Here is a 13,875-nt window from a genome sequence, read left to right on the forward strand (position 1 = left end):
ACGGCCGTTAAAGAGAGATTCCCGAGTTTTCATCGCACGTGTGTGGACACGAGGGAGGGAGTCTTCAACGGTTTATTATTATTAATTATTATCACGGGCTCTTCAACTAAATATCGTTTCTTCACTGTCAACGATTGAATTTCAATTGGAGTCTCGAAGTTGAAATTTGAAAACAAAACAGTATCCTAAGCTAAAATTATTACACCAAGAAAATTAAACTAAATAAATATAGTGTAAGAAGTCATAATATCCGAACCTACTCATACCACACACCTGAGTCACGCCTCTCTCTCTTGTTACGCCCATTCTCTCTCCTCCGGATTTCCCTATTTTCGCCGGTTTTTTCCTTGTTTCTTGGTTGTGATTCCGGTCTGGTGTGTTGAATGCTTTCTGGGTTTTTCTAGTTTGAGGCAAGAATCTGAGAAAGTTGGGATTTTTTTTGGTGGCGGGTGAATGGGTATTTGTTACTCTTCGAGCAGTGGGAGGAGAAAGAAGGGGTGGAAGACCGGAAATGATGGCGGTGGGAGGTTGGATTCGAAGCCTAAGAAGAATAGCGGCGCATCTGCGGCTGCCGGCTTAGTTTCGGCGGAGAGGCTGTTTCAAATTCCGGGGCGGCTGTTTTCTAACGGGGCGACCCGAATCGCCAGCTTGTACACTCAGCAAGGCAAGAAAGGAACGAATCAAGATGCCATGATAGTTTGGGAGGTTAGTTTTCTTCGTCTCCGATTTAGGAAAGTGTGAATGTAATGATTTATTTTTGTGTGGTCTAAAATTTTAGGCTTTGGTAGTAGTTGAAGATACAGTTAATAAATGATGCATCTTTCTGAAAGGAATCGTGTTTTATTTTGAAGAATGATGGATGTTGTTCTTGTTCATTTGGGTCAGTTTATGACTTGCTTGGATTGTTTATACGGTAGAATTTCTGTACGGGAAGCAATGCAGATGCAACTTTTTGTGGCGTGTTTGATGGCCATGGTCCTTATGGTCACATGGTTGCTAGGAAAGTAAGGGATGCTCTTCCCATTTTGCTGAGTACACAGTGGGATACGAAGTCCGAAAGCAACCCAAATCTAGCGCACGAGAATGGAAATCCGGAAGGAATGGTGCGATTCGATGATTTCATGGATGATGATGGCTGCGAGTCATTGGAGGCCGAGGAGAACGAAAAAATTCCGGAGATGCATATTCCACTGAAGAAGTCTATATTGAAGGCTTTCAAGTTAATGGATAAGGAGTTGAAATTGCATCCTACCATTGATTGCTTCTGTAGTGGTACAACTGCAGTGGCGTTGATAATTCAGGTAGCGAACTGATCCATTAGTGTATTTTGTTGGTATTTCTGTTTGTTAAGTGTCTAGTGTTTAATTGGTAAATTGGCTGTTTAGTACATTTACTCCATTTTGTTACTAATGTCTTGTGAAGTAATGCAATGATCGGTCTACTGTTGGAAAATTTCACCTACCACGAGGCATCATAGAAATTTGCTGGTTATTATAGAATCGTAGTTCTGTAAGCTTGTATGATCTAACGTGTCATACAGCCTAGATGATTGAGGGCTTCTTTAATTGGAGCTCAGGAAATTTGAAACATATAAAAATGAGCCATTTGGCGGTTGATTGAATCTATGGCACAGAGGATAATACCGGTCTATAAATAATTGGGTCCATGCTAAACTTATGACTCTCCATCTGGGAACCATGACTGCCTTGTCGAGAAAAGGTTTTTTTTTTGTTAATTTAGTTTATGAAGTTGGGATAACAGATTGCATAAACATGAAACTTGCTGCGTATTTTCTTCCAGTTTTTACACTACATTTATCTCTTGGTCTAAAATTATGATGTGCCGGTTTTGCAATTCTGGTCTATGGGCATTATTATATTATGGGAATGATACCTTTATGACTGATCTTTGTATGGTCTGCTTATTATTTGGCTGTAGATGGTGATCCCTACTCATTTTACATAATTGTCTAGGGCCAGGATCTTGTTATTGGTAATGTTGGTGACTCAAGGGCAATATTAGCAACCCGAGACAAGGACAATGGTTTGGTCGCTTTACAGTTGACTGTGGACTTGAAACCGAATCTTCCAAGTATTCTAACCTTTTCTTATCTTTCTTGCACAAACGATTTTTGATTATGTACATGCACTGAGACTAAAGCTTTGGGCTCTTATTTTTCAGGAGAATTTGCAAGGATCCAAAGATGTAAAGGAAGGGTTTTTGCACTGCAAGATGAACCAGAAGTTGCACGAGTATGGTTGCCAAATAGCGACTCCCCTGGCCTGGCAATGGCTAGAGCATTTGGAGACTTCTGCTTGAAGGATTTTGGTTTAATTTCCATGCCAGACGTTTATCATCACCACATAACACAGAGAGATGAATTCGTCATTCTTGCCACTGATGGAGTACGTTTCTGTTATTGCTCATTTGTTTATAACTGAAACCTAGATGGTGTACAAACTTGGCCTTTACCCATTTAAACACAGGTGTGGGATGTCCTCTCAAATAAAGAAGCTGTGGACATAGTTGCCTCAGCTCCAAGTCGTGGAACAGCCGCCAGAGCTCTCGTTGACTGTGCGACTAGGGCATGGAAACTCAAGTACCCGACGTCAAAGAATGATGACTGTGCTGTCGTATGTCTCTTCCTAGAACACGTGCCTGCAGCCAGCACACCAAAAGAACAAAACGATTTCCCAGGAACTCCAGAGGAGGAAACTGATACTGTTCCCACATCAGCGGAAACCGAGATCTCAGATACAGATGCCACAACTTCTCATGGTGTTTTTGCTGAACCTCTGGATACAACTAAAGAATCCAGCGAGATTGTGCCTGTTACAGAGGAAGAAGAGATAAAGAAGCCGGAAAAAACACTCGGTCAATCGAAGAGGAGCTTAGCCGAGTGTCTTTCAACCGCAGAGGAAGAAGAATGGTCAGCCCTGGAAGGTTTTTCCCGAGCCAACAGTTTACTCAGTCTCCCCAGATTCTTACCTTTCGACAAACGATCCACGAGTTGGAGAAAATGGTTATGAAACACCCCGAAAAAGAGCTACATTATTCGCAAGGAAACAGGTATGTTTTGCTTTTAGATGGAGCCGGTTAAGTTCCCCAAATACAATTTCTGAACACCTACACGGTGTGGAGTCTATTTTTCTTGTCGGAATTTCTTGAGGCCTGAAAATTGTTTGTGGGATTTACAGCATGGTGGCTCTAGGCTTCTTAGTCTTGGTATTTTGGTAGGTATGCTTTTGTATGTACTTCTGATATACTATATATGTTCACAATTATATCTATATTATAATATATATGTTGTATACTGTTTGCAGGAAAATAGATTGTATACATTCTGTACGTCTGTTGCCAATGAAACAGTCAACAATGTGTGAGCAATGAAAATCAACTTTGTTTTTTATCGGGCATTTGGTTAATGAGATGTATTTTCCTTTGAGCAAGATGATTTTATTAGAAATCTTTTACACAAGCATAGATTTGCATAGGGACGTGTGTTGTAAAGCAATACATGTTCTTTTTTGAAAAATTGATGATGTTAATTATACTCTATTTTATATCGTGAACATTTCATTTTATTAAGGAAATGATATTCATTTTGAATATAAAATGGATAAATAAGATTGGGACATTTTTCAATTATATATATATTCATCAATAGTACGAACCAATAATAGACAAGCCCTTTCCCCCTAGCAAGGGGTGGGACATAAAATCAATGAACAAAAATTAAAAAGTGACATGCTCCAAGAGAAAATTCATACATTTTGGAATAGAATATATGTACGTGATGTTCATGAATTTATATCTATGAGACGGGTTGATTCATTTTATATTTACGGTGAAATGTGATGTTTTTAACTTTAAGAAAATAATTTTTTTTATTAGTTTATTTATTTGGACGTTTCATAAAATTAACTCATGACCGGAGTCATTGTTTAGAATACTAAGGTATGCGTTTGAAGTGAATACGGAAGTGGCCATAAATTTTGCATATGCGTTTGAAGTGAATACGGAAGTGGCCATAAATTTTGCATGGACCATATATAGCCCCAAATTTTAAGTGGTACGCAAGTTCAGAGCTAATATTAAATGCTGATGGGAATTGGACAAGGAAATATTTATCGTCGATAACTTTAAAAGCATGCAATCCACCCAATTTTTTTTTATTTATTTCTTCCTTCCACCTGTTTCAGACATTATCCTTTTTTTTTTCCTTTTTTTTTTCCAGAATACAATCCCCCAGTTTTATTTGCTTATTATTATATTTGTCAAAAATATTATTCTTTCTATTTTGTCTCCCTCCGACGCTAATATCCGTGAAAATTTAAACTTCAGCATCCTTTCTAAATCACAAATAAACTCGAAACTTAGCCATAGTAGTTTTCATCCGTAATACTAATTTATACTTAATTTCGTTTAAGACATGTCTACTCGTATAAAATATGAAACAATACACCATTTGAGCATCTCAATATTTAAATTTAAATTATGATACAAAAGACAGGTGGTATTATTTCAAAAATTTATTTTTGCTGACCCTTTTTAAGTATCCTAAAACCTAAGGTAAAGGACTATCAAACTGGTAAAAAAGGTGGGTAGACTTTTCAACCTCCGAGAACATGTGAAGCGAAGCAGCTTTACAATTATGGTACAATTAATTAATTAACAAAGTGAAACGATGATACAGATATACATGTTCATGTCTATAATAAAAATAATATTTTTCATAAGTTGCATAAAATAATAAATTCGTCTAATAAAAAGGTACAGCGAAGGAAAGTTAAGGGGACTCCAGTAGACCAGTGTTGTTTTGTGGCCCTACAATTTTACTTTACATTACAAACAATCAAGCGTTTGAATCACCACAAATTTTTTTTTTTTTATACAGATTTCCAGGATTGTCTTCTCGATCTGTAGCTGAAAATGGGAGGATTCATTCTAGAAATTGACGTGGGATTTGTAAAATTGGAAAAGCAAAACGGAAAACATTCGTATATATAATTGAACATGGTCCATAATATTGGCCCCACATTCATACATTTCTATTACTTCGGATTCAGATAGTACTCGTTTATTCCGTCTCCTAGTCACAAATTTTGGGATGCTAGAAATTCATAAGACTACTGTCAAATTTTTACATGGCAACCATCTCCTCCAATGGATCATCTTCCACCTTTATGAAAGGTTAAAGAACGACAAGTTGAGGTAAATCAAGCTGGCATCTTGGCAGGGCATAGGAAATAATGAATTACCCTTTTTGCCGATAGGTTAGCGAGTACATCAATCATAGGGGAAACTCCTTCTGGAGAATATCAAGGTTTCTAGAATCGCAAGCTTCAAGCATATCATTCCTTGACGCGCAGCTGCAAAATGAAGGGTGTGAATGTGACACGATTTGAAAAAGTGGGGGAGTCAACAGACTGATAGCATCGATTGTGCAAAGTACCTTAGTGAGATTCTCAAATATTGCCAAGCGTTGTCCGCCTTTGGATTCATAGACAGTGCCCGGACATAGTAAGAAATTGAATCCTCGTACCTACCCTGAAAGCAAAAGAAATTGTAAGCCAAGTGGCATGGCAAAGCAAATTTTATGCAAAGGTAATAATCAATACTGATGTTAGTGCATGGAATCCTCGTACCTACCCTGAAAGCAAAAGAAATTGTAAGCCAAGTGGCATGGCAAAGCAAATTTTATGCAAAGGTAATAATCAATACTGATGTTAGTGCATGGAACTCGAAAGTGAAGGGATGAAAGAAATTCAGGATCTCACTTTTTCATGAGTAAACATTATAATCAAGTTAAGAATAAAAGAAGAAAGAAGAAGAGAAGAGAGGGAGGGAGAGAGGGGAGGGGGTGGGGGGGTGGGTGTTGTAATGTTACACATTCAGATAATTGATCAAGAGTCTCATGAATGAAACTTCCATGTTCAAATTTAATCTTACTTTTTGTGCATTCAAAAGACATGTAACATTAAAAAGTTTTCATGCATTTCATGGTCTATGTGCTATGCATATGTAAATTTCAAGGACTCAAGGATGGATCGTACCTGATTGGCATAACTGATACCCATGTTTGCCCACGCACGCACATAATTAGGCTTCAAATCTAGAGCCTGACAAATGGTAAACTTGAGAATAAATAATACAGAAGCATTCACAAGAACAGGTAAGTGGGGAGCTGGAAGGATGAGCACAAGAATTTAACCATACATGTGATCTAACCAAAAATAACCAACCCCTAAAATCCAAAATTCAAAAAATCCACCTTTGTTGTCCCCACGTCTGACTAGTTCTTTACAAATTTCCACTTAATGTTTAATCTCAGGTAAAGGAACAAACATATAAAAGCTATAAAATGCTAAATATCACAAGGGTCTTCAATGCCAGAATAAACGTAGCTCAATTAACATTCATTTGAGTCAGGCGGATGCGAAGGCTTTAGCTAGAGCCTCCAGTTCTGTCTATAATAAGGTTGTACAGATCACTGATGATTATAAATGGCCACATTCTACCTGAATGGTCCGTAACTTGCATTTTCTCTTATAAATGGACACAAAGAAGTTTATGTAAGTCACCTGTTGATAAGCAAAAATAGCATCAGCACTCTGAACACTATTGGCCTGTGTTGCACCCAGCTTATTCCAGAGCGAATAGTCTCGTGGTTTGAGTTTCAAAGCAGTCTGAAAAGCTTCAATGGCTTTGTCATATTCTCTGGACAAGTTGTACATCACACCCAGTACAATATGTACATCAGCATCATCAGGTGACATTTTAGAAGCCTCGTTAAATAACCTTGCCACCTGTACCAAGTTAAATTGAAACCGCTGGAAATGAATACTTTTATCAAGACTTTTTACAGTATAAAACAAGGAGACCATCAGATGAGGTACTATGTCAAATGCAAGTATGAAAATAGGGAACACAGCATGGAGAAGGGTACGACGTCCCGACTACCCTTACATCTGCATAATAAAGGTTGTCAGGTTGATCTGGAGGGGCAATGACCCCATACTTAGGATGGTGGAGTAGCCAACTGTACAAGTACTTTAATGCAGCCGCTTGTTCCAACTCTGGAAAAGTAATGACCCCAAAGTATGTTAAAAAAAAGTTTGTTCGCTAAAAATTGGGATCTTATAAATCATTATTTGGTCATAGACAAATACAAATACAGCCAATACTGATGTAACCAAAAAAAAGGGGGGAACACTCTTGTTAATTTGATCTCTTTGCTGAGGCAACTACTAACCGTTTGTATGACTCACACCAAGAGCAAGTAGTACTTCCAAGTTTGTTGGATCAACCTCCTGTGCACGCATCATCGCTGCAATAGCCTGTAATAGGAGATTATTGTGAGATGTGAGGAGTATATATGGGCACCTCAAATCCAAAGTTCAACTTAGAAACCGTGATACAAAATCTTAGATGTGCTTTACTCTTAACTTCATTTTGCAAGAATCTCAATTCTCATGCGGTCATGAACTCTTAGATATCCTCATCTTTAAAAATATGCAGGCAATGAAATACCACAAGAGAGAGGAAAAACTGTAACAAGATTTAGTACTCCACAAAACACCACACAACAAGATTTAAAATTAATGTGAGTGGAAAGGACCAATAAAATGTAAATTAAATACAGTTGAGACCTGCTGATCATCATCATTCTCTGCATGTGTAATACCAAGCAATCTCCAACCCTCAGCATTGTTAGGATTCTTTAGAACCTCAGCTTCTAAAGCAAGAACTGCCTCACTTAAAAGCCCCTTGCGAAACAGTTCCTGCCCTTCCTTTAAGGGATTAGGATGGCCAACATATGGATTTAGATCAGAGAAAACATATACCCCCCTCGATGTTTCTGATTTCAGCTTTAGTGATGATTGTTCATTTAGGTACCTGTACATCCAAACCAAAACAATATTAATGCAAACTACTCAAGGTATTCAAACTCAAATTTATACCGTGGTACTTGAATATTTTTAACTTAGGAGGCCGTTTGGGCCACTCTTGCTCTTTCCTTGTGCCAGTTTGCTTCAAGGTTGATTCTTCATACTTAGTTCAATGCGGATACGTCGTCTCTATAAAAGTTACCATACCCAACAAATAAAGAGAACAAGGGCCTAAAGCATTCAGTATTTACGAGGTCTCTTGCAAGCAAAAAAAGGCGGATGCAGGAATTTTGCTATACATCAGATAATGTGTTTCAATGCTGCCATTGATTGTTTCTAAAGGAGAATTACAGCCAACAATTCCACACAATGATTCACAACCGTGGAATGGTTGCTCTGTTTATGAAACAGAAAGAATGTACTGGCAAATTCACAACTACACATTAAAAAAAATGTTGTTGATACCTTTTATAGACCCGGGGAAAAAAGAACAATATGTTAGAAATTTTAATATGAAACCACTCTTAAGGCATTCGGCAATAAAACTCTCGTTTACACCATACAACCAATTGATTATTTCAACACCACATGTGCTGACAATCGGCGGTCCATTGACCACTTGATTGTGCCTAACCACCAAATCCCTTGAAACATATGACTGATATAGTTAAAACGCTTTAAGATAAAAATGCAGGAATGGGGCCTTTCTCCCCATTTTCCTAAACCATACTGAACTTACTCGTCATATGCATTCACCCAATCACCTGGAGAAGTATCATCCAATGTTCCATCAGCAATCTGGCGCTCAAATTCTTCGGACCAGTCATTGACATTCAACTTGGAAAATTCATTGACCCACTCATTCTCTTCCAATCCACGTTGCTCACGTTCAGAAGCAAACTCATTTGCCCAGCTATTGGGTCCATGTGTAAGCTAAATAAGACAACACAGACACTTATATATTAATATGTACCATAGCTCCACAATCACAATACAGAAAATTAAAGCTGTATATCACTCTAATGCAATTGTGTGTGTGCGTGTGCGTGTGCGTGTGCGTGTGTGTGAGTCGGTTTGGGTTGGGTTGGGTTGGTTTTTTTTTTGGGGAGGAAGGGGGGGTGGGGGTGGGGGAGGGGGTTTGTGTGTTACCCACGTCGTTTAACAACCCAAAAAAAAAAATCACACACACACATAATTATCAAAAATAATGAGGGGTCATATTGCAATTAAAATTAGATGGGTCAAATGATATAAGACAAAATCCATACCAACATACCATTTTGTCTTTATTCAACCCATCCTTAATCAACCCATCCTTAATATAATAGTATAGATATACATACATCAAAGCAACATTAAAATTTATTCCCAAATACTATCTCAAATTATTTTCAAACATTTTTAAAATTTTTTTTAGAGTTCCAGAGTTGAGTTGAAAGATTGAACGGCCTTGTCAACACAGAATGAGGCAAGCATCACCCACACTGAATCATACAAGGAACAAACTCGACAAAGATAAGCCAAAAGCTTTATACTGATGTCATTATCAAGCTTGTACTCGCCTGCTGATTCACAAACTGGTCAGCCCATGACTGGCCTCCCCTATATTGTTGCTCATATTCAGTTGCCCAGTCTCCAGGAGAAGAAAATGCAGCAGGTTTGATTTGATTGTCCTCAATAATCATTTCACCACGGCTCATCTTTGATAGGAACTGGAGGAACTTTGAATTCTGTGCGTCCCAAATGGCAAAACATGCATGTATCAAATTTCTCTGAAAAAGGACTCATGTAATGAGGCCAGCCTGCTATCTTGTTTGCTTTAGTTTCTGATATATATCTCATTCATTTTGCTGGCATTACTTTCGATTTAACAATGAGGTTAGAAATGGAATTATCGGTCTAAATATTGATAACAGATCTCACTGACAATCGTGCATGGTGTTTAAATTCCATATCCTGTAGAGTATTACCTGAAATTTAGGGTCACCATTTTGGGCTAACGTGTTTGCTAGCATGCGGGACTTCTCCGCTGCAGCTGAAAGAGAAATATTTGAAACTCTCGTCGGACCAACTGATGCTAACTGGAACTGCTCCTGAAAATTTACAAGGAATAGCAACAACAGAATGAAAAAATGAGCATTTTCCAGTGTGTAAGGTTGTGCATTCTCATTCAGCATGCAATGGCTGAGAAATACCATCACTTGGGTTTCGAATACAAAATTTTAAATAATGCAGTGATTTGACGAGTCCGAGTGTTGGGTATCATCAGTCAGAGAATGAAAGGACGATTCACCTTTTTAGAGGTGATGAAATTTGTTCATAGAAAAATGCTTAAGCTTAATACACACTCGATCTTTATAGTTGGCGATGGCCAATATTGATAAATGCGTTGAATGTAACACTTCACCATGTTTTACCATTGGCACTACCAAACGATAATAATCTAGCATGAAAGAGAATACAATCTGATCACTTGCTTACATGCTCAAATTCAGATGCCCAACCGCTGGCGCCATGTTGTCGTTCAAATGACTGAACCCACAACTTTGGATCATCACGTGCTTGGTTTTGAGTGAATTCAGCAACCCACCCATCTGTGGGATGAGGCCGAGGTTTCATACCTTGCGATTCATTCCAAAACTCCTCCAGCTCTGAAAATCGCCCAGGCACATGGCTTCTAACCTTGGTATCATCAATTTCTAACGAAGATAAAAGAGCATTAACCTGCAAAGAAAAAAATTAAACATATAGATCTGGGATATCATTGCTGGTTTATACCAGACAGCTCACAAATGAAATTACTTCTTCAAAATGAATGGAACGGATTCATTTCATCTCAAAGGAAAAGATGATTTTTTTCTCTGATTTGGTGACGTACGATCACATCGTTATAGTTATGTAGGTACTCCTTCGCTACCAATTGAGGATATGTATATACGTTTGACTTGACCGATTTGATTTCATGAATTCCAAAAGAAAAGTCATGCTACACTGATAAAAGATGTATATAATTGCCCACGAAGATATAGTGCACATCACACGACAATGAGGATAATTAGAACTGGTAACTTATTATTGGACTGGTCAAAGAGGAATCGGTACGAAAAGGATGCAAATCAAGATCAACCGCAATGGACAATGATTTTTTGAATTACCAAGAACAAAACCATGGTTACTTTATTGTATGACGCCGTACAACTTCCATCAATACTAATAATTATGAATATAACCTGTGCATGAATAAAGTCTTCACTCTTATCAGCAAAAAGATGGCGAGCCATGATACTGCTACGATCACGTATGCACTGCTTGTCGCCTTCAGACAATCCTAACACTGGAAGAGAAGCCGGGCGAAAAGGTATGCCACCATGATTACTGTGAATAAATGAGTGCAAAAAATTTGACAACACTCTTTGAGGTGGCCCTGCAAGATAATAGCTAGTCACGAATGCGAAAATTATCAACGATACTTCTGGTTTGAATGGTAGTCAACTTAAAAATACTAGGTATCATTATCCTACCATGTTCAAACATCGTTATCAGAATTAGAACACAGTGAGGAACTTCAAAAATAATATCAGAAATCCGAAATGACAAAACTATTGTTCTGCGAAAACTTGAGAAGGTTGGAAATAGGAAGAAATGTGAGATAAGACACTTTCCCTGAAAAATTAAATATCTTTGTTTTAAAAAACCATGAAGAAAAAATGACAATTAGTGTGATGATCCCGAAACAGTAGCAAAGAACTGCCGTATTCACCATTAAAATCAGGTTGAAGCTGAGATCGTTCCAAAGGAAAGTTGGTTGCACCATCCCTGCCTTGAAAAAGGGGAATTTGAGGAGGCCTCTGTATCTCATCCCAAGCATCAGAAAATCTATTCTGATCCACAGAACGGAATCCTTGAAAAAACTCTGCACCCTACAAGAAGACAATTGGGGTGATCATCCGGTATATCAGCAAAGCACATACCTGTTTTAAAAAAAATGTCAACCTGTGCATTAGGATGCAGGGCATGTCCAAGCTCTGATCCAGGAATATCTGCAATGGGCTCTCCCAATCCCGCATACAAACTGCCATCAGGTATTGTAGTGGCAGCTGTGGGAATCTCTCGCAACCTTTCCTGTTTGGCGACATAAATCAAATATTTCAAAATTAAGGAACGTACCAAAAGAAAGTAAGTATATCAGTTCCAGAGAACATAAAAGAAACAGAACCAAGCCACCACAATGGATGGGTGAAAACCATAAGCAGATAATATCTGGTTGCAGCATTTATTACACATAACGATGGATAGAACGAAGAATTAGCACCAGGCTATTGATAAACGATCCTCGTGTAGTTATTACGTTTATCAGTCGGAATATAAATAATTTCAGCCATCTAAATTTCAATACCCAATCCAGGATAGAAAGTTTTGAGAGGTTTCTGTCAAATCATGAATACGAATAAATCAGGTAAGACCACCCTGTCCCCAAAGCAATACTTGTGAGTCCTATCCACCGATTATTTCAGATAACTTGGAAGTGAACAACCAAAATCAATCATGCCCCAAAATCTTCGCTGTGTTTACAAATCAATAGAAAACCTGGGTCTTGGAGGATGAACCAGTGAGAACGTTGGCGAGAGCACCGAAAGGATTCGAGGAAGAAGAAGAGCCCGGCACAGCACAGGCGGCGCCACCAGTGACTAGCTCCCGCATCGCCATCCTTCTACTTCGAACGTTGGCCTGCTTCTGCTAAATAAAGGCACCGCCGTTTTCTCCAGAGAGATTAATTAATTAAATTATTAATAATAAAGAAATGAAATTGGAAAAGGCTTTCATTTCATCGGGAAAATAAAAGGAATGGGTATGGGTTTCTGTCTATTATCTGCGGGGAGGCGGTTCCGAGGGTCTTCATCTGTACCATGCTCTTTCTTTCTTCCTAACTAAAATTATATTATAAAATTATAATATAATTATATATATTATACTGCTTAACAATAATAATAATTATTCCACCAGATAATCTTATTTTCTATTTATAAATATCATATAATTATAACTATAAATAAATAAATAAACAAACATCCATAACATAAAATTAAACACAGTTATATTAAATGATTGTTTTTTATGATGTTTATTATATTTTCAAACAATATCATTTCATTTCATCCGTATGATCCACAATGTATTTTTAAAATAAAAAGTTTGTCCTATCTAAATATTTTTCTTATTTAATTTTCAAGGATTTAATTTTAAAATTTAAAAAAAACATTTTAAGTTTTAAATTTTGACATATTAAGTAAATTCACAAAAACATTGTACACATAAAAATAATTGAAAAATGCTACATATACACATTAAGTTATTTATGGATGGTTAAAATGTGATTTTCTACCATGACTATTCATATAAAAAAGTTTGATTGTGTATTCAAGCCCCTAAACATGCAAACATACAAAATATAATTAAAAAACAACGACAAGCAAAACTACAAGGTAAGATAGTCTTTGTAAAAAATCACATATCGATGATACATAATTATCAATATTCCGATATCATGTCAACATTTTTTAATACAAAGTTATCCAATATGCATAATAAGATTGTGTTAGTGAGAACTTCTAAAAAGCACTTATCAGCTTTTCCTTAACAAAATTTTGAAAATGTATGAAATTTTGTTAAGGAAAAGTGCTTCCTATAAGCAATCTCAAATAGGGGTGGGCGTGGGTCGGGTTTTGTCGGGTCGAGTACCCGACATGTCGGGTAGTCATTTTGACCACCCGACCCCGATCCGAAAAAATCGGGTACCCGATCGATTTTTTCGGGTAAGCAGTCGGGTACCCGTTTTTTTTTTTTTTTTTCAAATTCAATGAATGTAAAAATTAAAAGCAATCCATATATTTTTGGTTGTGAGCTATTTCTACCCTCAGATATTTACTTATTTTTCACAAGTTTTGAAAAAAAAATCTAAACTATATCAAACAATTAAATAATA

General features: G+C 37.3%; 2 protein-coding genes across 3 annotated transcripts; one reads left to right on the forward strand and one right to left on the reverse strand.

The window, feature by feature from the left end:
* The first annotated feature begins 218 nt into the window (after positions 1-218).
* LOC140894578 (probable protein phosphatase 2C 6) lies at positions 219-3,311 on the forward strand. Its single transcript, XM_073303126.1, has 5 exons — positions 219-705; positions 918-1,301; positions 1,974-2,091; positions 2,182-2,405; positions 2,487-3,311. Exons 1-5 carry the CDS (start codon positions 454-456, stop codon positions 3,027-3,029), a joined length of 1,521 nt encoding a protein of 506 aa, XP_073159227.1. The 5' UTR covers positions 219-453; the 3' UTR covers positions 3,030-3,311.
* Positions 3,312-5,003: 1,692 nt separating this feature from the next.
* LOC140864352 (peroxisome biogenesis protein 5) lies at positions 5,004-12,803 on the reverse strand. 2 transcript variants are annotated; one of them, XM_073268490.1, is made up of 16 exons: positions 12,480-12,803; positions 11,886-12,014; positions 11,653-11,812; positions 11,123-11,316; positions 10,374-10,616; positions 9,863-9,985; positions 9,455-9,622; positions 8,632-8,825; positions 7,653-7,899; positions 7,256-7,340; positions 6,970-7,079; positions 6,585-6,809; positions 6,057-6,122; positions 5,456-5,550; positions 5,262-5,372; positions 5,004-5,182 (listed from the first exon to the last, which is right to left on the reverse strand). In XM_073268490.1, exons 1-15 carry the CDS (start codon positions 12,597-12,599, stop codon positions 5,294-5,296), a joined length of 2,238 nt encoding a protein of 745 aa, XP_073124591.1. In that variant the 5' UTR covers positions 12,600-12,803; the 3' UTR covers positions 5,004-5,182; positions 5,262-5,293. The 2 variants fall into 2 exon arrangements, with proteins under 2 accessions (XP_073124591.1, XP_073124590.1); XM_073268489.1 differs by having other exon boundaries at positions 5,004-5,372.
* Between the last annotated feature and the right edge of the window lie 1,072 nt (positions 12,804-13,875).

Source organism: Henckelia pumila, chromosome 4, assembly GCF_033568475.1.
Source record: "Henckelia pumila isolate YLH828 chromosome 4, ASM3356847v2, whole genome shotgun sequence".
NCBI lineage: Eukaryota > Viridiplantae > Streptophyta > Magnoliopsida > Lamiales > Gesneriaceae > Henckelia > Henckelia pumila.